At 36.5% G+C, this 23,157-nt stretch overlaps 1 protein-coding gene across 1 annotated transcript in view; it reads left to right on the plus strand.

Annotated features, from left to right (window-relative positions):
- Window positions 1–23,157, plus strand: part of SMURF2 (SMAD specific E3 ubiquitin protein ligase 2) — a 123,262-nt gene that overhangs the window by 61,004 nt on the left and 39,101 nt on the right. The window contains exons 2-4 of the mRNA XM_072781119.1: window positions 5,240–5,278; window positions 11,359–11,467; window positions 20,721–20,854. Coding sequence (XP_072637220.1) covers window positions 5,240–5,278; window positions 11,359–11,467; window positions 20,721–20,854 — 282 coding nt within the window. The remainder of the gene's footprint in view (window positions 1–5,239; window positions 5,279–11,358; window positions 11,468–20,720; window positions 20,855–23,157) is intronic.

The following is a 23,157-nucleotide window of genomic DNA, read 5'->3' on the forward strand; positions in this document are numbered from 1 at the left end:
GCTGCCTTCAGCCCGGGATGTGATCCTGGAGATACGGGATCAGGTCCCATGTCGGGCTCCCTGCATGGAGCCTGCTTCTCCCTCTGCCTGTGTCTCTGCCTCTCTCTCTCTCTGTGTGTCTCTCATGAATGAATAAATAAAATTTTTTAAAAAAGGAAAGATGCCCATTAGATGGATTTAGTAATTAATATCCCTGGTGCTTTGGAGAAGCCATGTAGGGGCAATGATGAGAAGAAGCCAAATTATAATGAATTAAGGTTAAGGCATTAGTGGGAAATGAAGAAATGGAGTCACTCTAAATTTATGTTGTTCAGAGTTTTTATCATGCATGAATGGATGTTGTACTTTGTCAGATACTTTTTTTGCATCTATTGAGATGATTGTATGTTTTTTTATCCTCTTTCTTGTTAATACGATTAATTGCATTGATTGATTTGTGAATATTGAACTGCCCCTGGCATCCCTGGGGTAAATACAGCTTGATCATGGTGAATGATTTTTTAAAATGTATTTTTGGATTGGGTTTGCTAATACTATGTTGACAATTTTTACATGTATCAGTATCAGAGATATTGGCCTATATTGTTTGTTTTTGTCTTTTATAATGCCAGCCTTGTAGAATGAATTTGGAAACTTTCCTTCTGTTTTTTGGAATAGTTTGAGAACAGCTATTAACTCTTCTTTAAATGTTTGGTAGAATTCACTTGTGAAGCCATCTGGTCCTGAATTTCTGTTTGTTGAAAGCTTTTTGATTATTATCAAAATTTGATTATTTTGATTATTATCAATTTTATGAGTACTTGGTCTGTTCAAATTTTCTGTTTCTTCCGGATTCAGTTTTGGAAGGTTCTATGTTTCTAGGAATTTATTCATTTCTTCTGGGTTGTCCCAATTTGTTGGCATAACATTTTTCATAATATTCTCATAATCCCTTGTATTTCTGTGGTGTTGGTTGTCTCTTTTTCATAATTTCTGATTTTATTTGAGTTCTCTCTTTTTCTTGATGAATCTGGTTAAAGTTTTATCCAGATAAAATAAAATTTTATTTTTTCAAAGAATTAGCTCCCAGTTTCATTGAGCTTTTGTCTTTTTTAGTTTCTATTTTGTTGATTTCTGCTCTAAACTTTTATTTCCTTCTTTCAACAGGCTTTGTTCTTCTTTTTCTAGCTCTGTTACATGTAAGGTTAGGTTGTTTATTTTTCTTGAGCTAAGCCTAAATTGCTATAAACTTCCCTCTTAGAACAGCTTTTGCTGCATCCCAGAGATTTTGGGCCATTGTGTTTTCACTTTCATTTGCCTCCATGTATTTTTTTATTTCCTCTTTGTTTTCTTGGTCCACCTGTTCATTGTTTAGTAGTATGCTATTTAGCCTCTGTATATTTGTGTTCTTTCCAGGTTTTTTCTTGTGACTGATTTCTGTAGTGGTAGGAAAAAATGCATATGATTTCAGTCTTTTTTGAATTTATTGAGACTTGTTCTGTGGCCTAACCTGTGATCTATCCTGGATCCTGGACAATGTTCCATGTGCACTCAAAAATAATGCTTATTGAGATGGAATGTTCTGTATATATCTGTTAGGTCCATCTGGTCCTGAGGGGGGGAAATTAAGAGCTTTTCCTCTAAGATCAGGAATAAGACAAAGATGTCTACTCTCACCACTTTTATTCAGCATAGCACTGGAGGTCCTAGCTGCAGCAATCACAAGAAAAAGAAATAAAAGGCATCCAAATTGGTAAAGAAAAAGTAAAACTTTGACTATTTCAGATGACATGGCTGATACTATATATAGAAAACCCTATGGACTCCGTCAAAAACTATTAGAACTGAAAAATGAATTCAGTCAAGTTGGAGAATAAAAAATCAATATACCGAAACCTGTTGCATTTCTATACACTAACGATGAGGTAGGAGAAAGAGAAATTAATAGAGCAATATTTATAATTGCACCAAAAAGAATAAAATATTTGTGAATAAACTTAACCAAGGAGATGAAAGGCCTGTACTCCAGAAAATATAAAACATTAATAGAAGAAATTGAAGATGGTACAAACAAATGGAAAGATATTCCATGTTCATACATTATAAGAACCAATATTATTAAAATGACCATACTACCCAAAACAGTCTATAGGTTTTGTGCAATCCCTATTAAAATACTAACAACATTTCCCACAGAACTAAAACAAATAATACTAAAATTTGTGTGGAACCACAAAAGACCCTGAATAGTCAAAGCAATCTTGAGAAAGATGAACAATACTAGAGGGGTATCACAGTTCCAAATTTCAAGATAAATATACCACAAAGCTGTAGAAATGAAAACAGTATGGTACTGGCACAAGATAGACACATAGATCAGTGGAAAAGAATAGAAAGCCCAGAAATAAACTCACACTGACATGGTCAACTAATCTATGACCAAATAGGCAAGGATATATGGTGGGAAAAGGACAGTCTCTTCAACAAATGGTGCTGGGAAAATTGGACAGCCACATGCAAAGGAATGAATGTAGATCATTTTCTAATGCCATTCACAAAAATAAAATGGATTAAAGATCTAAATGTGAGACCAGAAACTGTAAAACTTCTAGAAGAAAACAGGCAATAATTTTGGCATTACTGTGGAAACATTTTGACTGTGGAAACATTTTTCTAGATATGTTTCTTCAGGCAAGGGAATCAAAAGCAAAGTTAGATTATTCGGAGCATACCAAAATAAAAAGCTTTTGCACAGCAATGGAAACCAACAAAACAAAAAGGCAACCTACTGAATGGGAGAAAATATTTGCAAATGATACATTCGATAAGGAGTTAATATCCAAAATATATAAATAACTTATACAATTCAGGGATGACTGGGTGGCTCAGTGGTTGAGCATCTGCCTTTAGTTCACAGGATCCAGGATTGAGTCCCACATCAGGCTCCCTGTGGGAAGTCTGCTTCTCCCTCTGCCTATGTCTCTGCCTCTCCCTGTGTCTTTCATGGATAAATAAATCTTTAAAAAAAAACTTATACAATTCAATGTGCAAAACCCACAAATAATCCTATTAAAAAATGGGCAGAGGATCTGACATATTTCCAAAGAAGACATGCAGGTGGCCAATAGATAATGAAAAGATGTTCAACATCACTAACCATCAGGGAAATGTAAATAAAAACCATAATGAGATACCACCTCATACCTGTCAGAATGGCTAGAATCATAGGGCGAGAAATAACAAGTGTGGGTGAGGATGTGGAGGAAAAATAGACTTATCATATGATCCATATGTTCCACTACTGGGTTATTTACCCAAAGAAAATGGAAACACTAATTTGAAAAGATATATGCACTCCTATATTTATTGCAGCACTATTTACAATAGCCAAGGTAGGGAGGCGGAACCCAAGTGCCCATTGATAGATGAATGGATAAAGATGTACAAGGAATATTACTCAGCCATATAAAAGAATGAGATCTCAGCCATATAAAAGAATGTTGATCTTGCAACAACATGGATGGACCTAGAAGGTTTAATGCTAAATGAAATAAGTCAGAGAAAGGTAAATACTATATGATTTCACTTATGTGGAATTCAAGAAATGAATAAACATAGGAAAAAAGAACTGAAACAGATTCTTAACAGAGAGCAAATTGGTGGTGGTCAGAGAGAAAGGTCAGTGGGGAAAGAGTGAAATATGAAATAGACGAAGGGAATTAAGAATGATCGTGAGGATCACTGAGAGTAACGTATAGAGTTGTTGAATCGTTATATTGTCCACCTGAAACGAAGATAACACTGTATGTTAACTATACTTCCTTAAAAAAAACAATAATTAGTACAGGTATAAATAGGAAGTTGGAGAATTCAGATATATTTTCTGTTTCTCTAAAGTAGAATGTCAAATCATTTCAATTCTGGGATTGTAGGATGGTGGTTCAAAAAACATCATGTCACCAATACTGAAGATTATAATTTGGATTCATGTATGTATTGTATGTGTATTGATCCTGAGTATTCTATTCAGCTTATATGGTTGATAAGGAAGGTTTAGGGAGAAGTTCTTCTAAATCCAGTTTGTGATTTAGTACTATTACTTATGGCCCTTAGTTTTCATGATTGAGGGTTTATGTTGTTAAAAATAAAACTTTCTAAGATAAGGCTTAAGAAACTGACTAGTAAATCAGTATCTTGTGCTTACTTAATAATTTTATTAATTTGCAATGGCATCTGTCTTCAAAATGATTTTTATTTGAACTTTTATAGTGATTATATTTAGACTTACTGCTGAGGTTTGTTATGTTAAATGAATTTTATGCACTAAATTTTAAATAGTTGTAATTAATTGAACAGACTATATAAACTGAGTAGAAGTGGTAGAAATTAACCAAACATTACATTTACAGATTTTTTATAAATCATAAGTATATGGAACTTGATATTTTCCCTTCTCTTGTAACAAGTTTGAATTAAAGTTTACAGCTCTACATAAGCACTAACTTTTAATTGACATACTATACTATACTAACTAAAAGCACTAACTTTTAATTGACATACACATACTATAAAATTCACCGCTTTAGAGTTTGCAATTCAGTGGTTTTAATACATTCACAAGGTTGTGCATCACCATAAAAGTAATAATTTAATGCAGGGTAATTCAGAGGATGTGGATTTGGGGTACCTAGCTCAATATATTAACTTTCAATTTTTGGTAGATACAGTTAATCTATCTTGTCATTGAGCTGGTGATTTAGGAGAAGGTAATTTATCGCTTGTAAAATTTCTGTGGAGTTGGATGGAGAGTAAATAACAATGTTTCTTTTTAAAAACTCTCATCTATATCAAGAAAGCTATATCTTATTTATGTTCTTCAGTACAAAATTATTTCATTTAAAAAGCATATATGTCAATCTGAAATTACATATTTCCTCCTTAGAACTGTTTTCTTCTTTTCACTGAGCTACTTTCAGGTGAATTTTGATAGAAGATTGATTGGAAGTCAATCCTTATTAGAATACCAGATTTATAAACTTTCTGGCCCTCAGCTGTTACTGGTGATCATTGTTGAAGTTGCAACTACCAGTTCAGCTGTCTTTTGCTAGTCTTTATTAAAAATTTGTGATCATACTTCAAACTTTGCTGTAGTTAGTGTTTAATTATTCACTGGTGTTTTCAGTGTTTTAAAATGAACCTTTTGACAATGCAGCCTTAACCATTTTAATTCTTTTCATGTATTTTTTTGTTTCCTTTACAGTACTCTGTGCAAAAAACTTGGTGAAAAAGGATTTTTTCCGTAAGTAAATTAACTTTAAATCTTGTATGTAGTGTGTAGACTTTTTGGATAACATTTTCAGGATTGTCTGGCTTAGTGAATTCTCTATTCAAAAACATACTCAGTACTGTTTTATGAATGCTTTGGTTCAGAGCCTTTTGGCAACACTTTTTTTTTTTTTGGATTTTGTGCCTTTTTAGCTTTAGTCCCTTTACTCATATCCACCTCTTACACATATTTGTGTGAAATGTGTGTGTGAATGTGTATATGTGTTTAAAGAATATTGAAGGTGTGCATGTACTACTCCTAGATTTCTAGAAAAGGTAGAGATTATTTTGTAAAAACTTTTTTTTCTTTTCTAACATTTTATAGGAAATTTTATTCAGGCAGTTATGATTCCTTGGAAAGTAGAGAAGTCATTCAGCCTGCTTGGAATTTCCAGAGTGTAGGAAAGAAATCTCTGCCACATTCGATCATAGATACTCTTATGTCTCAGATTCCAAAGCAGACATTTGGTTCCCATATTTGCAGTCTCTTTGCCAATAAGTTGTCAGAAATTTTTTGTGGCTTTATTTAGGATTAAATTTTGTGAAGGAGGATTGGGAAGAACCCCTCACGTGTGTTTAGAATCTTTTACCCTGTAAGATATCTCATAATGACTTTAAATTATTGAGTAAAAAATATATATCTATATAAATAATTGAGTAAAAATGATACAATTTTTAGTAAAGAACTCTAAGCCAACAGAATTTTATATGTAAAATATTTGAAGTTATAATTTGAGAATATTCATTAGATTCAAAACTTCAAGTTCTACCAGCCAGCAAAAACTAGCTGTGAGTGCTAATTTAGTATGATATTACTTAATTTTCAGGCTTTGATTAAAAGAAGTAATAAGCGCTTGATGCATTTTAAAATCTTACTTAAGTTCATTTCACTTGAAATTTTCGTCTAGAATTTCTAGAGAAAACCAGAATTAAAAAGTTTATAAAATAACATCTTATAAACCTATATAATTAGAAAATTTTCTGTTGTCTGTGCTTATATGGGAAGGGAGTTAAATAGGATAATTTGGGACATAGTTAAAGTTTTAACAGTGTCCAATTTATGTACCATGTGCTCTCCACTCTACTGCATGACCCAGCAAAGCAGAGGCCACTGGTCTTTTTCCATGCTTCCACCAAGTATTATCTCCACAGGCTTTTGCTGAACTATTTATCTCATCCCTATCATGAATAACCCTAGTAATCAATGTATATACTTTTTTTACCCTTCTTAAAGGTTGATTTGAGGTAGGATTTATATCAGTAGTACTGCAGAGTTGCAAATGGGATCAGATAGGCAGGTGACAAGGAAAAAGGGAGGCAAATGAGAAGTGCATACCCTTACTGTGCTTCTGTACTCTCCAAGACATCTGCTCTGGTTTTAAAGATAAAATCTTGCATTTTTGTCTCTCAGCCTTCCTTCCCGAGTTCGTTCTTTCCTCCAGAGTCCCAAGACACAGCTTCTCCAGTAAAATATCCAGATATCCTTGTCTCAGTTTTCCTAGGAAATCTAGAGGAATCTACTTTAATTTTTGGTAGAGCTCAGAGAGCCAGTTATTAGAACTACTATAATCTTTATCTGCCCTGAAGTTGTAGGTGGGGAAAAAGAGAAGAAACTCTTTTTTTTCCACTGGTGTAGGAATAAAAATTAATAAAAATTATTAAGAGTTTTGAGTTTGCTCTAGAGATAAGATAAATTAGGGGAAACTATGTGATTATCTTTAAAGCCAGAATGGAAGAAACACTTGATGGCTCTGGAAAGGGAAACAGGAAAGCCAATCCTGAGGCCTTCAGAAGGCACTCAGCCAGGGATGGACTATCTCCCGGGTTCACAGTGGGAACAACCTCTGCTGTAGTAGGTTTACATCTGTCTTTGGTCTGTTTATAAGTTGAAGGATCTCTTTTTTTTAATAATAAATTTATTTTTTATTGGTGTTCAATTTGCCAACATACAGAATAACACCCAATGCTCATCCCATCAAGTGCCCCCCCCTCAGTGCCCGTCACCCATTCACCCCCACCCCCTGCCATCCTCCCCTTCCACCACCCCTAGTTCGTTTCCCAGAGTTAGGAGTCTTCATGTTCTGTCTCCCTTTCTTAAAATCTTTTTTTTTTTTTTAATTTTTATTTATTTTATAATAGTCATCACAGAGAGAGAGAGAGAGAGAGGCAGAGACATAGGCAGAGGGAGAAGCAGGCTCCATGCAGCGGGAGCCCGACGTGGGATTCGATCCGGGGTCTCCAGGATTGTGCCCTGGGCCAAAGGCAGGCGCTAAACTGCTGCACCATCCAGGGATCCCTTTTTTAAAATCTTTTTTTTTTTTTAATTTTTATTTTCTGTCTCCCTTTCTGATATTTCCTACCCATTTCTTCTCCCTTCCCTTCTATTCCCTTTCACTATTACTTATATTCCCCAAATGAATGAGACCATATAATGTTTGTCCTTCTCCAATTGACTTATTTCACTCAGCATAATACCCTCCAGTTCCATCCACGTTGACTTCTAAATCTCTTAATGAAATTTGAGTTAGAGTGTCTGATTATTGATCAGAATGCAATTATCATTGATACCAAAATATAAAGTGTTTACTTGTAGTGAGGTTTAAATCATGTTGAATGAGAAAAGTAAATTTTAATATCAAGCACGACTATAGGCTTATGAAATATATTGTGTATATATTTAATTACAGGAAAAAATACACTGCCAAGTGTTGTCTTGTAGAATAACTTGTATAATTTGAGATAATACTATTTATTCTGGGTATCTACCATTGCTGAGAAGTTTTGCTAACTCACTTTTTAGAATTGTTTGGATACTTACTAGCTTTAAAAAATAAGTCACTTCCCCTTGCCCCAGAATTTTAGAGGGAAAAATGTCTAAACATATGGGAACATGTAGAAAGTTTTGTAGTGAATATCCACCATCGAGATTCTACCAGTAATTTTGTCACATATCTGTTTATGCATTATCTGTTTTTAGAGAATGTTTTCATCAATATATATATTTTTTCTCTTTTATGCAACATTTAAATAAAAGATTTGTGGTAAGATGCAGTAAATACGGGCCAAATTGAAGTCACTCAGAACCAAGATAATGGTATAAAGATTTTTTTTCTTCCACCAATCAAAAATAAAGCTTTAGGGGTCCCTAGGTGGCTCACTTGGTTAAGTATTATAGACTCTTGATCTCAGATCTTGATCTCACAGTCATGTGTTCAAGCCCTGTTTTTTTGTTTTTTTGTTAACAACAACAACTTTGTTTTCTCTGGAAGGTAGTATACTTCTAAGTTGAAATTTTGTTTCATTATTATTTGCAGCTCAAGTGCATTTGTGTAGTGAGAAAGTCCTGAGCTTTAGCTTTTTTTTATGACTCAAATGATGGAGATAATTGAGAAAATTTTTAAAATACAGAAAACACCTTAGCCACTTTATATTTACCACTAGAGGTCTCACTCACTTCAGAAAACTGATAGTTTTTGACCACATCACAGTAACCTGGCTCTCAAGTTAAATGTTTGTAGAATAATATAATCAGGTAAGTTGAAATTTAGGTATTTTTGTTGTTGTTGTTAGGGTAGAGAGCTTGTATTTTGTATTATTTAACAGAAGAGAAACTTAGGAGGTTGGGACTGAGAGTTTCATACCTAAGCATTTGGAAGCCATGCCTAGTGTTTTTTTTTTTTTTTTTTTTTTTTAAGATTTACTTATTTATTCATGAGAGACAGAGAGAGAGAGAGAGGCAGAGACACAGGTAGAGGGAGAAGCAGGCTCCCTGTAGGGAGCCCGATGTGGGACTCAATCCCAGGACTCGAGGATCACAACCTGAGCTGAAGGCAGGCGCCCAACCACTGAGCCACCCAGGTGTCTCCGTGCCTAGTGGTTTTGCGTGAAAAAGTTGTTTTCCTTAGTCCTTAATTCTGTAACTAGTTAAACATCTAAAAGGAAAGCTAGTAGTGCAATTTTTTGTTTTTTGTTTTTGCGTGCAAATATACATTTATATGTTTGTTGAGATTGTAGACTCAAAAGAACAGGAAAGAATGGATTCCTCCCAGGAAAATATACTTAATGTTATTGAAGGCATTAAGTATTAAAAATACTTAATGTTATTGTTTGATATCAATAACAATGTTATTGAAGTATGAAAAGTACTTTTCCATTAAACATATTTAAAAATGATTAGGTATTATTGAAATAACATGAATAGCAATAAATTTCAAGAATATAGTTAAATACATCAATACCCTAACTTCCAAATATCTTCTTAAATGCTTAACACTTGTAAATTTTAGTCTTCTCTTATTTGAAGTTGACAGAGCACGGAATTATAGAATTGGGGAACTGATGATGCAATTTCTGCCTGGCCTTGAGTCTTGGCACATTGGTATCTTGACTTAAAAAAAAGTTAGTGTAGATATCAAGCTGTAAAATTTCTTCAGTTACCAACACTTACCAACATTTTGTTCTGGTACTTTTAGCTGTCTATTTGCTATCTCAATATGTCTAATATCTAAATTCTCATTTTTGTCTCTTTAACATTTTATTTAGTTCTACCTTCTAACTTTTTTCCCCCCCGAAAGGACCAATCTTCTCATTGTTACTTAGGGCTGAAAACTGTAGTGTCATATTTTTTAAAAAAGATTTTATTTATTTATCCATGAGAGACACAGAGGGAGGCAGAGACATAGGCAGAGGCAGGTCCCTGTGTGGAGCCCAACGGGGGACTCGATCCCAGGACCCCGGGATCATGCCCTGAGCCGAAGGCAGACAGTCAACCACTGAGCCACCCAGGTGCCCCTGTAGTGTCATTTTTGACTCTAGTTTCATGTAAACTCATATTAGATTTTTCAGAGTAGCTTACTTCACTGTCACTTTCCTTTTCATGTGATTTCCCTCGTGCAGGGTCTACTCAATTTACTCTTCTTATATCCTGCTGAATGAAACTTACAGCAGCTTTATAGGTAGTCTCTGTACCTACCTTTCCTTCTCCCAGTCCACCCTGAATACCACTAGTGGAAAATAGAACCATGCATTTACAGCCATGCTTCGGAACCTAAAGTGGCTCCCTGTTACCTACTTAAGTCATTTTCTGACTTTTAATCTCACTTACCAGCAGTATTTACTTTTACTCCTTAGCGTCGATGATTTGGTTAGACGACTGAGAGCCCTTCAGATATTGTCAATGTTGTCATACTTTTCTCAGCAATCTTCCTGTTTGTCCTTTAAAGCCCAAATGAATCCTGTCTCCCCCCACCCAAAAAAAGGTCTTGATTTACTGTTCAAATTCCAACTGTTTGCCTGTTTTTCTAAGCTTTTACTTGTACTCATTGTTGAACTGCATAGTAAATGAGAGGTATAACATAGCATAGTGGGTAAAGCATGAAATCAAGAATGAGATTATACATGCATGGGTTTAAAAATCCAAACTTTAAAAAAAAAAAAAAATCCAAACTTTAGAACCTGGCTCTGTCATGTGCTGTTGTTTGTCCTTAGACTAGTTAATTAACCTCTTTGTGCCTTAGTTTCCTCATCAGCAAAGTAGAGATTATAGTAGTATTTACCCCATTGGATTATTGTGAAGAATAAGAGATTTAATATTTGTAAAGTACTTAGTGCCTGACATAGTATTAAAAGTGTATTCTTTATAATCAGTACAAACACTTGTTTATTCTCAGGCTCCCCTCTCCTCCATGGCATTAAAAAAAGATTTATTTATTTGAGAGAGAGAGAGTGTGAGCACAAGCAGGGGGAGCAGCACAGGAAGAGGGAGAAGCAGGCTCCCAGCTGAGCAAGGAGGTGATATGGAGCTTGATCCCAGGACTCTGGGATCATGACCTGAGCTGAAAGCCGTGCTTAACTGACTGAGCCACCCAGGCACCTCTAGAATTAACTTTAATTTTAGTTTAAAATGGGCCACTTTCATTTATAGCTAAATGTTAAACTTTTCATGAAGAATGAGATAATCTTGTAGCAAATGGTAAGCTTTATACAATTAATCTTCTATTTTCCATGTCAGAATATTCTTTAATTAAAAAAAAAAATTCTTCCCTTTTTTCACAGGACTTCCTGATCCATTTGCTAAGGTGGTGGTTGATGGATCTGGGCAATGCCATTCTACAGATACTGTGAAGAATACACTTGATCCAAAATGGAATCAGCATTATGACCTGTAGGTTTAAATGATTCATTTGAAATGAAACATAGAATCAATATTATTTTATATAGTCTTTGAAAAGAATCACTGAAAATGATCAGAGTTTGATCTGGGGTATAATTTGGTCTTCATGAAGGGATATAAAACCTAATGGGAAGGTACTTTGGCTTGGTGGTAGCTGGTTTTGAAAGATGAAATGCCCTTAATAAGCCTGTGGAGAACAAAATGTATATGCAGTATACAGCAACCACACCCCATCTTTTTTCAGTTAAATAAAGGTATTAACTTTTGGCAAATTATGAATATAAATGACTATGAGTATAAAAATAGAAGTCATAATTGGGGCGCACTCATAGGCACTCTCTTTGCTTTTGTAGGGATGGTTTCTTTCTTCCAGTTTTATTTTATTTTTCAAAAGATTTTATTTATTCATGAGAGAGACACAGAGAGAGAGAGAGGCAGAGACACAGGCAGAGGGGAGAAGCAGGCTCCATGCAGGGAGCCTGATGTGAGACTCGATCCTGGATCTCCCAGATCACGCCCTAGACTGAAGGCGGTGCTAAACTGCTGAGCCCCTGGGCTGCACTCCAGTTTTATTTTAATTACAGTAGTATATGTAACTTCCTAAAAAGGCTCATAATACTATAAGGCTTTTAATGGGAAAATGCAGTGTGCTGCCCCATCTTATTCCTGATTCCCATTCTCAAGGTAACTACTTTGAGTAACATTGACAGTTCTGGTATTTTCTTTTGTTTCTAGATATCATGCTTATTTTATACATCTCTCTTTGTGTATGGATTGAAAGAGGGAGGAGGAATGCAGAGAGAGATTTAGTGTATATGTACTTTCAGCTTTAGGTATTAGTTTTACATTTCCTACCCTACAAGAAAATTTAGCTTTTATTTTTATTTTTATTTTTTTTTAAATTTTTATTTATTTATGATAGTCACAGAGAGAGAGAGAGAGAGAGAGAGGGGCAGAGACATAGGCAGAGGGAGAAGCAGGCTCCATGCACCGGGAGCCCGACGTGGGATTCGATCCCGGGTCTCCAGGATCGCGCCCTGGGCCAAAGGCAGGCGCTAAACCGCTGCGCCACCCAGGGATCCCGAAAATTTAGCTTTTATAACTGATCTCTCTCATCCTTACTCCCACAATACCCACATGGCCCTTCTTTCTCCGAACCCTCCAGTATAGTTATATGAACCTTCCTGGTTAAATAATTGTTCTATATTTACATTATGATCATGTAACTATTCATAACTGAGTCATGTAGTGTGCAATGATTACATTTCCTTTCTTGACAACTTTTGTTTTTCTGTGGTTTTAACTATCTTACTTTGTCATTTGCTTAGTTTTCTGTCTGTCTTATTAATTAATTCCCAAACTCTCCTACAGGACTGAACATTTCTGCATATATTCAACCACATGAGCTCTTTCACTGGCTTTATTTTCTTCTTGGAGATATCCCTCCTAAAATCTTTGTCCTATTCCTCCAGTCTGGTTTGGTAGTCTAAGCTGGTCTAAGACCTGCCACACGGTTGTCTGGAAACTTGCCTTTATCATTACATTGGGAATTTCCTTTGTCTCTTCTAGCTTCAATGACTATATTCCTTGTTTTGGTGAAGTCTATCTTTCATTGAGAAAGAGTACAGAGATAGGGAAAATTCTTTGAGATCTTATCTGAAATTATACTTTGTCTTCTCACTTGATTGATAGTTTGAGTATAAACTTCTAGGTAAGACATCACTTTCTTTCCAAATTGTGAATACAATGCTCCATGTCTTACAGGTTATCAGCACTGCTGAGTAGAAATACAGTGTGGGCCGCAAATGGAGCTGTCTGTAATTTTAAATTTGCTAGAACCGTATTTTAAAAAGCTAATAAAAAGGATTAGGCTCAATAAATATATTTTATCTAGTTCAGTATATCTAAAATACCCTTATTTCAACATAAAATCAATATAATAATTATTTTAAAATAAATAATAGATTAAAAAAAAACATTTTTAAGCTAAGTCTTTGAGATCTTAGAGGAGTTTGTTTTGCACTTATGGAGTGCCTGAATTTGGCCTAGCCTCCAGTACTCAATAGCTCCATGTGGCTGGTGGCTGCCCTTTTGAACAGTGCAGTTTTAGAGTATTGCTAATGGCATCTGAATTTGGTCTTCTAGATTATTGTTTTCCACTGGAAGATTGCAGGGTATTCTCTTTGTGTCTGATACTAAATTTTTGATGATGGTCTTGGTATATATGTTACATAGTACTAGATATGTATTGGGAACTTTTTTTTTTAAGATTTTATTTATTTATTCATGGGAGACAGAGAGAGAGAGAGAGAGAGAGAGAGAGAGAGAGGCAGAGACACAGGCAGAGGGAGAAGCAGGCTCCATGCAGGGAGCCCGACGTGGGACTCGATCCCGAGTCTCCAGGATCACACCCTGGGTGGAAGGCAGTGCTAAACCGCTGAGCCACCCAGGCTGCCTTGTATTGGGAACTTTTAATCTGGGTAATAAACTCTTTTAAAAAATTTTAATTCCAGTATAATGTACAGTGTTATACTAGTTTCAAGTGTACGATATAGTGATTCAGCAATTCCATATCTTAGTGTTCATCAAGATAGGTGTACTTTTGGGGCACCTGTGTGTCTCAGTAGGTTGTGTTCAACTTTTTATTTCAGCTCAGGTCATGATCCCAGGGTCATGAGATGGAGTCCTGCATTGGCTCTGTACTGGGCATGGAGTTTGCCTAAGATTCTCTCTCCTTCTCAATCGCTCCCTACCCCCCAGTCCCAATCACTCTTATATTCTCTCCAAAAAAAGATAAGTGTACTCTTAATCTCCTTTATCTTTTTCACCTGTCCCATCCCTGTCATCCCCCCCACTTCCCCTATGGTAACTATCTGTAATTAAAAATCTGTTTTTTGGTTTCTCTTTCTTTTTTTCCCCCTTTATTCATTTGTTTCTTAAATTCCACATATGAGTGAAATGATACGATATTTTTTTAAAGATTTTATTTATTCATGAGAGACACACAGAGAGAGAGAGAGAGAGAGAGAGAGAGAGAGACGGAGACACAGGCAGAGGGAGAAGCAGGCTCCATGTAGGGAGCCTGACGTGGGACTCGATCCGGGGTCTCCAGGATCACACCCTGGGCTGAAGGTGGTGCTAAACCGCTGAGCCACCTGGGCTACCCGAAATGATATGATATTTATCTTTTTCTTAGTTATTTTGTAGCATTATACTCTCTAGATCCATCTATGTTGTCATAAATGGTAAGATTTCATTCTTTTTTATGGTTGAATAATATTCCATTCTTTATCCATTCATGTCTCAATGGATCCTTGAGCTGTTTCCATAATTTGGCTATTGTAAATAATGCTGCAATAAATACAGGGTACATATCCCTTTGAATTAGTATTTTTGCATACTTTGGATAAATACCTAGTAGTGTGATTACTAGATTGTAGGATAGTTCTTTTTTTTTTTTTTTTTTTTTTTTTGAGAGAGAGAGAGAGCGAAGCGAGTGCTGGGGGAGGGACAGAGGGAGAGTGAGAATCTCAAGCTGACTCCATGCTGAGGGCAGAGCTGAACATGGGGTTTAATCTTATGACCCTGAGATCACAACCCAAACCGAAATCAGGAGTTGGATGCTTAACTGACTGAGCCATCCAGGTGCCCCTCTGTTTTTAAATTTATGAAGAACTTACATACTGTTTTCCATAGTGGCTGATCCATTTTGCATTCACACCAACAGTGCACGAGGGTTCCTTTTTCTCCTCATCCTCACCAACACTTGTTTCTTGAGTTTTTGATTTAGCCATTCTGACAGATGTGGAGTGATATCTTATTGTGGTTTTTATTTGTATTTCCCTGATGATGAGTTATGTTGAGCATCTTTTTATGTGTCTTTTGGCCATCTGTATGTCTTTGAGATATGTCTGTTCCTATCTTCTGTGTGTTTTTTAATTGGATTATGTTTTTTTTTTGGTGTGGGTTGTGTAAGTTCTTTATATAGGATATTAACTCTGCTGGGTATGTCATTTGCAGATATCTTTTCCCATTCAGTAGGTTGTCTTTTAGTTCTGTTTGTTGTTTTCTGTGTAGAAGCTTTTTATTTTGATGTACTTCCAATAGTTTAGTTTTGCTTTTGTTTCCCTTGCCTCTGGAGACCTATCTAGAAAGATGTTATGGCTGATATCAGAGAAATTCCTGCTTGTGGATACTTTTTAGTTATAGGAAAATTTTTATTTATTTAGTAAGTAATTAAAATATCATATTTTTAATCTCTACACCCAACACAGGACTTGAGCTTACAACCCTGATATCAAGAGTTGCATATTCCACTGACTGAGCCAACCAGGTGCCCCCCTGTCTTTATGTATTTATGGTTGATTTCCCCTCTATTTTTCTCTCTTTTTCCTTTTCTGGAACTTTTGGATGTTCCTGTTATATTGGATGTTATCCCTTATGAATTCATCATCATTTAGTTGCCCTTTTTTTCTCTCATATTTTCTCTTTTTAAAGATTTTCTTTATTTATTGGAGAGAGAGAGAGAGAGAGAGAAAAGAGAGAGAGAGAAAAGAGAGAACAAATAGGGAGAGGGGCAGAGGGAAAGGGACAGGCAGACTCCCCACTGAGCAAGAGCCTGACACAGGCCTTGATCCCAGGACCTTAAGATATGACCTGAGCCAAATTCAGACACTTAACTGACTGAACTACCCAGGTGCCCTTTCTGTTTTAATAAACCATTTTTGTTTTAATAAAAAATTAAAAACTGTGATGAAATATCTGGGCTGTTTCCCCAACTTAGTTTAACAACATACCTTTTATTGTAATTTCTACTTTCACATTTTTAGCTTCCAAGATCACTTTGCTTTTTGAATATCTTTTTTTCATAATTTCTTCGTATTTCTTGGATACAATATCTTCTCTAATAAGAGAAATGAGTTCTCTTCTGTTGCCTCTCATTATTAGAGTTCCTTTTTTTTCTGTTAGTTTGATTTGGATTTCTATCTTTTTATATTTAAGGGGAGGCACTTTGGTGTTGATTGGAAATTCTGTTCCCATGGGTAGAGCTGGTCCACTCAGGAGGGTATCAGGTGTGACTGTGACAATTTCATTGCACAGAATTCTCCTTTTTCCCTCTTGGGTACTATATGTATTCTTGGATGCTAATGTTCCCAATGCTAAATAGTGTAAGGATGCTAGGAGTGTCTCTATTGACCATATTAACCTCTTCTTAATATCTCTGCTTTTGTTATGGACTTCTATCTCCTTCCTCAGCTGTGTCTAGTATCCCTCAGAGATAGACAGATCCTCTAGATCCTTTTCAGAGAATAAACCTTAGGTCTCTGCCAGGATTGAGGATGAATTGGATCAGGGAGGGGATTCAGGAGGGCTTTCCATTCCTTTTAGTACTTTCACCAATCTTTGTTTCAGCCCCACTATCACTGTCACAGGCTTACAAGTTCAGAAATATTTCAGGGATTTGATAGCAGTAATAGTCTTGTTTCTTATTTGTCTCTCCCTGAAATCAGGTGTAGATTTGTTTTCTCCAGGTTGTTAATTCTGTTATCACCTGCTTTCTACACCACTACCATTTTGTCAGCATTTTCTCATGTTATAAACATGTTAGCTACCCTGATATCCTGAGTTTTAAGTCTTTGGCCTTTTAAGCTTTAGACTTCACCCTTCTTCAGTTTCAGTTTTTTTTTCAAAGTGTTCCATTTGACTTACCTACAAAAATGAGTTTTAGATCTCCTATCAAACCTTTATGCTTGACATCTCACCTACTTACTTCTAGACAATTAGTGCTAGAACTACCCTAAAGTACCTAGCTCGGCTTGGATTTTGGTCAGTACTTAAATTTGACTTTATAAATCACATGTGAACAAATGTCATGTTTCTACTACTGAAACACTGAGATACCTAGAGATAACTCAGAATAAGGCTTTTGTGTATGCCCCTCAGTGCTATGGCTCAATAACTACAAGTTGGTAGGCAGATAAATAGGAACCAAAAAGTAGGTGATAGAAGTGGAAGTACTTGACTTGCCTCCTCCACAGCTTGCTTGTGTGAGCATTAGCTCAGTATTTAACCCCTTGTGCATCAGTTTCCATTGATGACAGCAGTAAGGCCTACATTAGAAGACTGATAGGAAGAATGAAACAGGTTATCAACACAAGTGAATAGGAATTATAAACAGTGAGATAAGAATATGGGGACGTGTAAGGTTCTCTAAAAATATGCAGAATTTCTTTATATGAATTTAGGAGTTAAGGACGGCTTCCTAGAAAAAATGGCATTTAGACTTAGACCTTAAGTAGGAGTTAATTTGAAAAAGGAAAAGTGGGACAACTCTAAGCAAAAGCAGCCTGTGTGAAGACCCAGATGTGAAAGGGATCATGACTCTGAAACACTTTGGAGGGGCAACATTAGTGAGTTCATGTACAGGGAGTATGGCATAGGACAAGCAAAAAGAAGCAAGAAGGAGCCAGCTCATGAAGGTCCTTGAAAGCCTACTAGTAAGTTTGAATCCTCTCTTGAAAGGAGTGGAGAGCTATGAAAGGGTTTTAAGTGGGGGAGATGCTATAATCATGTTTATATACAAGAGTGGGTGCTTGGGCTATAGTGGGAAGAATGGCTTAGAGGGAGGCAAGGATGTCCAGGAGACTAGTTCCAACACTGGAGTGTTGGGTGACCTGATGGGGTAGAGGCCACTGGCACAGGCATTGAGAGGATTCACCCAAGGCAGAACAAAGGAGACAGAAGTTTACTGAATACTCTGTGAGGGAGCAGTGGGCAGGATAGCAAAGGAGAGACTCTGCCAAGAGGCAATGGTATGGGGCTGTAGTTATTAACAGGGGGGTGAAGAGGTCTGGGAACAGATCAATTTTTCTTTTTTTGGTAACTGTGCCAGTTGTAAGCAGCCCATTGGTCAACTAAGGCCTATGGATATTTTGAGGTGGGTTTCTTGCTGAGCCTATTTGCATTCAGCTCAGTAGTCACTGTGGCCCCTTTGACCTTACTCACGTTTCCATTGCTTAAGCCTGTTGCCCAAAAGTAGCCTCTACATTCCTCCCTGGCAGACCGGCAGTGACAAATCTTTGGCATGGGTGGAGGTTTCATCTTCAGTAGCTGCTTCATGTTGTACCTGGGAGAGAGGGTATCTATACCTAAACTTGTTGGTTTGTCAGGGATTCTGTGCAAGTTATAGACCGGAGCTTGGTATGATTCTAATGTGCTAATAGGTGATTTGAGTGAGATTCCTGGGTGGCCAGGTCAGTGGGATATAGGAGGAGGGGCCTCTCCAATGGTATGGGCTAGAATCCCTGTTGAATCATCATTATTTGTATGTGGAATCCAGCAAATAGAAATGATGACTTTATGTTAGAAAAGTGGTAATGTGAATGTGATGCTAATGTAATGGTAATGTGGAAATGTGAATGAAGAGATGTAGACTTTCTAAATATTTATAATATGGCCTTAAAACTTAAAAATGTACTTGAAATGTACTTGAAAAATGTACTTGAAAAAAATGAAATCGCACTGTATCCTATGCTTTGCTGTATTTGGCTCACAGAGTTGGTTTGCTGACCCCTCCTTTGACTCCTTGCTTTTCTAGCCTTGTTCCTATGGTCTTTCTCAACACAGCAGCTGGGGCAATCTCATTAAAACATATTTCAAATCTTGTTATTCCTGCTGCACATCTCCCATTGATTTCCAGCCTCACGTGGACTAAAGGTCATACCATGGTTGACAAGGCCCTTTATGATTTTGCCCCCTGTATTGATTAGAGCAGACTAACTGATATAATAGGCAACCTCAGATTTTTAGTAGCTTCATACAGTCACAGTAATGATTTTGTATAAAAGTTCCATTTGGCAGGGAGACGATTCACTGTCTCAGTTGTTCAAGGACACAAACTGACAGAACCTCCTCTGTTTTCAGTGTATGTTCTTAAGGTCTCTGGGTCTTGACAGCCAGCCTCCTGAAAGGATGCTTACACAGTGGTGGACTCTTCTAGGCATGAGGGAATCAGTATTTTATCATACTTGTATATCAAGCTTACCAGCTGGAAAATGGATTTAATGTGATTTTTTTCTTTTAGTGCTTGGCTTGGGGTGATTTAGCTGTTTAATAATTGATTCTGATTCTAGAATTTTGACATATCATGCAGTAGATACTTGCCAAGTTAGGTCTGTTAGGTCTATTTAAAAATTAGTGCATGCGTGCTGGATATTTTAGCTCAGAGTTTTTCATTTGCAGGCAAGAGCAATGAAATTCAAATTGGCTTAATTTTTAAGAAGGGAATGTATTAGCTTGCATAATTAAAAGTCCAGGGGGGTGGCATGCTTTAAGCAGAGCGGGATCCCAAGTGTGGCTTCCCTGTTCCTCAGTTAAGTTTTAGTTCTCACTTAAGTGGTTTTGGCTTTTTTATATACTAGGTGAATTTTCTGATACTACTGCTTTACTCAATGACAAAGTACTTTAAGATCAAGGTTGCTGGACCAAAAATTTGACCACTTAGAGACAATGAAATTTAGTTAGGGTTCTACTGATATAATTATTTATTTTATTATATTTTTGCATGGGATGGCACCATGTGAACAATTGGCTGTGGTAGAGCTTTTACATACTTGCAGGTGTATGCACAGACAAGTGTAGTAACGCTTTTCCCTGCTCTGCTTGTCTGCAGGCAGTGAAGTGAAATCTGCAAGAGTCCTGCTCGCTCAAGGCCTGCATACAGGGAAGAAGCAGGGGAAAAGCGTTACAATCAGCCTTTGTTCTGCCGCATTTTAAAACATAACAGGTATGTCAGATTTTTGGTCTGTCAGCCTTGACAATGCCCCTTGAAAACTAAGCGAGTATTTTCTGAGATAATAGGTTACGTCTTTGAAATGTTTTTAAAATGTGACTGTGATAAAGGTTCATGCGAGATTTTTGTTCTTGGAAAGAAATATTGGAAACTCCCTTGGTGTTATTTGACACTAGCTACTAAAATAGTTTTTTTACTAACAAAAATTGTTACCCAGACTGAGAGTGGCAGATGTGATGAAGGATATAATAAAAATAACTTTTAGATTTTACTTTTAAGATTTTTTAAAAATTTAAATTCAATCCTGTGGGATTGATTGAACTCAAAAAATATTTTGTAGTATTTAGCCATACTCTGAAGTATTTGTGACTTTAGATTACAAAAGCTAAAGAAAAATGTTATACTAACTGCTTATAGTTGTCACATCACTCATTCAATCATGTTGTGTTTTAGGTATATTGGAAAATCTGATTCAGTCACCATCAGTGTGTGGAATCACAAGAAGATCCATAAAAAACAAGGTGCTGGATTTCTTGGTTGTGTTCGACTTCTTTCCAATGCCATCAACCGCCTCAAAGACACTGGTTGTGAGTAGATAGGAGTGCTTTTTAAAATTAAAAAAAAAATATATATATATATATATTTTGTGTGTGTGTGTGTGTGTGTGTTTTGGGGGGAGACAGGGAATCCAGGAACTTAACTTCCTGTGTATGTTGGAAACATTGGTAAAAATTCTTGGTTAAATTTATTTTATGGACTTTATAAAAAGAATGAAACATTTAAAATATGTGAAACTTGAACCGAATCAGAGCTGATGCTTAGTATGCAGTGAATTTATAAGTGTTAGGATAGATTTGATATCCAAGGGTAAAAAGAAGGGTGTCAGAATATGTATGCCTTTTTTAATTTCTTAGCACCCTTCTCTGGTTTTGGTGGATTTAGGAGATAAAGTAAATTTTATTTAGGTGATTGGAGTGTTTAAGGTGGCAGTTAAAGGGGAATTATTAGAGTGATACATAAAGAGTGATATATAAAACTGTGAAAAAAATTAAACATTCTGGAAAGGTAAGGCATTGAGTATAAGACAGCTGTATTAACTACTTAATTATAGCTTAGTTTTCCACCAGCCTGGGCGCTTAGAAGATCAGGCCAAGGTCTCAAGACATGAGAAATGATTTCCATATTGGATTGACAAGTTTAATTAGCATATGCATAATTCATGAAATTAGATGACAAAGCATCTTTTGGGTGGTTATTTTCATTGGGACATAGATGAAAATGTCTTTTTCAACAAAATTTTTTGTTGTTTTCACAGGATTCTTTTTTTTTTTTTTTAAGATTTTATTTATTTATTCATGAGAAATACAGAGAGAAAGGCAGAGACAGAGGCAGGCTCCCTGTGGGGAACCCGATGTGGGACTCAATCCCGAGACTCCGGATCACCCCCTGAGCCGAAGGCAGATGCTCAACCATTGAACCACCCAGGCATCCCCAGAATTCTTTTTTTTTTTTTAAGATTTTATTTATTTATTTGTGACAGACAGAGAGAGAGGCAGAGACATAGGCAGAGGGAGAAGCAGGCTCCCCGTGGGAGAGCCCAGTGTGGGACTCGATCCTAGGACCCTGGGATCACGACCTGAGCCAAAGACAGATGCTCAACCACTGAGCCAGCAGGTGCCCCCCCAGAATTCATTTTTATATAACATAAAAAATATTGCTAGTCATGCATTGTTATGGGATTTTAGCCTGGATGAGTCTGCTAAACAAAAAATTCACATAGTATCTAGCTTAAAGAAATTGATAAAATAAAGAGCAAGTTTAGCTTTGAATATTAGATATATTAATAGATGATCCTTTTTTTAAAAAAAGGATTTTATTTATTTATTCATGAGAGAGAGAGAGAGGCAGAGACACAGGCAGAGGGGGAAGTAGGCTCCATGCAGGGAGCCCGACATGGGACTCAATCCCAGGTCTCCAGGATCAGGCCCTGGGCTGAAGGCGGCGCTAAACCGCTGAGCCACCTGGACTGCCCCAGAGATGATCCCTTTGATGTAGTATGATATCACAGTCTAGATATATAAATATTGTTAAGAAAAAGGGAGAAAATTATGCCAAAAGTTCTGAGTTGGAGGAAATTAAAGGCATCTGAGAATTTCTTGTATTTCTGAGTTGATAGGGTCACCCAACAGGAAATAGAGGATGTTAGGATTGGTAAAGTTCTAGCATATACAAACGAACTGTTTTATTACCCAACCCAGCAGGCAAACTGAAGACTTACAGGCCACATGTACTACCTTATCTCTGCTTTAATTTAGCCAACATTTATTGAATCTTTCATGTGCCAGGTACTGGCACAGAGCCCTGGTGGTATAAAGGTGAAAAGGAATGGATCCTTTCCTTTGAAAAGCAAGGGCAAGAGCCTGCTGGCAAAGGGAGGAGGCAGCATTTAGAGAGATTGAATAAGAGAGAAGGAATTACTTTGCAGAAGTCCACTAGATAGTGGATTTCACAGTGTCCATTTATTTTGCAAAGAGAAAAATGTCTATTTTTGGCTAGATAGCTAGGCACTGTAGTTTTTGGGACACAGATTTTTCTTTCAGCTGCCTGTGTTTCATTGCATTGATTTACTTGACCTTTTTGATTAATATTTAATTCATCAAACATTTATTGAGCATGCTGATACAGTGTTTTACAGTTTGGAGTGGAGAATACAAAGACTAATGTATGGTCTCCCCCTTTTACCAATTTACAACTTCTTTAAATAGACACATGGCATATAGCTGTACAAGAATTTAGTTTTAAGTGCTATAATCAGAGTAAAAGCAGTGTGCTGTGGGTGACACTGTTCCTTACTGTAACTGGCCAGGTCAGTGTTAGGCCTGTTCTATTG

Source organism: Canis lupus, chromosome 16 (assembly GCF_048164855.1).
Source record: "Canis lupus baileyi chromosome 16, mCanLup2.hap1, whole genome shotgun sequence".
NCBI classification, from domain to species: Eukaryota; Metazoa; Chordata; class Mammalia; order Carnivora; family Canidae; genus Canis; species Canis lupus.